The 2,500-nt window shown below is 38.6% G+C and overlaps 1 protein-coding gene across 2 annotated transcripts in view; it reads right to left on the reverse strand.

The window, feature by feature from the left end:
- The window catches only part of Mgtor (nuclear basket protein megator), a 39,509-nt gene that overhangs the window by 11,464 nt on the left and 25,545 nt on the right, over positions 1–2,500 (reverse strand). For both annotated transcript variants that reach the window (XM_086539140.1, XM_086539141.1), the window contains exons 27-31: positions 2,049–2,195; positions 1,869–1,922; positions 1,233–1,361; positions 557–712; positions 287–346 (exon numbers count right to left, since the gene is read on the reverse strand). In XM_086539140.1, the coding sequence (XP_086395266.1) occupies positions 287–346; positions 557–712; positions 1,233–1,361; positions 1,869–1,922; positions 2,049–2,195 (546 nt within the window). The remainder of the gene's footprint in view (positions 1–286; positions 347–556; positions 713–1,232; positions 1,362–1,868; positions 1,923–2,048; positions 2,196–2,500) is intronic.

The raw sequence follows: 2,500 nt of genomic DNA on the forward strand, positions 1-2,500 counted from the left end.
TTTTCGAACGCATCATCTGAACGCTTCGAGATTCTCGGGCGCACGGGCCGCGAGCCTGGGCTGCCCGCTCGCTCACCCCGAGCGCCGGCCTTGGCCAGATATCTCGTCGGCGGCGTCGGACGCGAAAACCACGAAATGTGTCAGCACGTCATCCGGCGTGAGTGGGTTAATAGAATCCTTTTTTTTCAATATTACCAAAGGTCTTTTATTATCACTCTAACTATATAAGAGCAATGTTTTGAAAGCTGTCTAAAGAAAAAGAAAAAAAAACATGCATTGTACATACAGCAGCAGTTGCTGAGCCTCCTTCAGCAGCCTTCTTGTATTTAGTAGCAATCTTTCGCAACTGAAACAAAATATACAAAATGAAATTACAGATACTGATAATCATTAATGGAAATAAGATTTTTCTATCATGATCCTAAAATAATGCTTCTTTCTTTTTCTATAGTATATACATACTCATGGTGTCAATATGAACAAAACCAATTGCAATAAATGTAAAATATTCCAAGTAATTAATCATATTCAAAAAAGAAATTTCATTTTCTCTGACCTGTAGGGCCTGTTTTTCAAAATTATCAGCCTTCTTGAGAGCATCAGCTAACTTTGATTCTGCATCTTTGACCTTCTCAGAAAGGGTTTCCGCTTCCTTCCTGGTACTGTCCAACTGATTCTTCAGGGCATCCTCTCGCTGTTTCAGGTCCAACATCTAAAAGGTTCAAATATAGGTATCTATTCAAACGTATCAAAAAGGTGTGTGGGTGTGGGCAGGTGTGTGGGTGGTTATGGGTATTTAGGTGGGTGGGTGGGTGGGTGGGTATAGGTAAATAGGTGGTTGTGATTGTGGGTGTGGGTGGGTATAGGTAAATAGGTGGTTGTGATTGTGGGTGTGGGCAGGTGTGTGGGTGGGTGGGTATGGGTGATTGTGGGTGGGTGTGTGGGTGTATGGGTGGATGGGTGTGGAAGGGTGGATGTGGGTGTGGGTGTGGGTGGGTGGGTGTGGAAGGGTGGGTGTGTGGGTGTGGGTGGGCAGGTGGGTGTGTGGGTATGTGTGGGCGGGTGGGTGTGGATGGGTGTGTGTGGGTGTGGGTGGGTGTGGGTGGGTGTGGATGGGTGTGGAAGGGTGGGTGTGGGTGTGGGTGGGTGTGGATGGGTGTGGAAGGGTGGGTGTGGGTGTGGGTGTGGGTGGGAGTGGGTGTGTATGGGTGGGAGTGGGTGTATCTGCTAACCTGTTGCCTCTCTTGTAGTTGCTCCCTATTGCGCTGTTCCTGTGCCTTGCTCATCTCCTGCTGATGAGTGGCTTGTGCATGTTGCGAAGATGTTTCTAGACTGCGCAAACGTTCTTGGGTTGCTACCAACTGCAAAAGAGTGTCATATTTTTTATTTTGTTACATTAGAAAAACTGAAAAAGTTATGCAAAGAGGATTAAATTTAGCTGATATTCAATAACTGTATGTAATGTTAGAATATATGTCTTGAGTAATGAATGTATTATATTAGGAAAATAATCCTTTCATGTAAAATAAAAAATTAGAATTGAATTTGAGATAGCCAGCATCAAAAAACTATTTCACTATTGAATGGGAATGTACGGTTTTAAAAACATGAAAGTAACTTATAATGCTGATATTACATATGAAAATAATTTATCAAAATAAATATATATCTACTGAAAAAATATAAATGTATGAATTTTAAGTTCATCTAACAAAGTATGTTTTTCTAAATGCGCATGTCTTACCTCAATGTCTCACAAGTCAATTAAGGATTATTTCTGAATCTATCTGGCAAACAATAAAACTTTGAATCAAATGCACACTGTTAATACAAACAGATGCTGTTCCAAATAAACAAGCATTTCTTACCTGTTGCTGAAGACGAGCCTTTTCTATATTTACCCTCTTGAACTCCTCACCATTCTGAAGAAAAAATAATATTAATAATGTAAAATAAATAAATCCATAAATCCATAATACAAAAACACTGGTTATCATATGCTTCTTAATAATTGTAATGTTGTATCTTATAAATCAGAGGAAACTAACTTGAGACTGCATGCGATTTTTCTCCATGGTGAGCTTTTTGAGTTCTTCTGTGGTTTTGTGAAGCTCAGCCCGAACAATATTCAGCTGTTGCTGGAATTGATTCTTCTGGTTCACAATCATCTGTTGGTTCTTGGACAACTGAGCCAGCTGAGGAAGCAAGTAAAAAATGTATTAACATATCCACAAAATGAATTGTAATAAAAATAATAATTAACAGGGCTCTTATTAGAGCGAATGCTTTTAAAGTAAATTATCCGAAATAAACATTTCAATTTCAATTTTCTTCACATTAGCATCATACCTGCTGCTAGATAAAAGCTGAAACCTAAAAAAATAATCTAAATATTTTTTTCATTTCATTTTTTTTTTTTTTTTTATGAAATTGTTAGGCCAATATCCAAAAATCTTTTTCTCAAGCATATGAAAAATCATTACCTTTAATAACTAGGTTA

This window comes from Penaeus japonicus, unplaced genomic scaffold (assembly GCF_977035675.1).
Source record: "Penaeus japonicus unplaced genomic scaffold, GWHDUDI00000001_assembly GWHDUDI00000008, whole genome shotgun sequence".
Taxonomy (NCBI): Eukaryota; Metazoa; Arthropoda; class Malacostraca; order Decapoda; family Penaeidae; genus Penaeus; species Penaeus japonicus.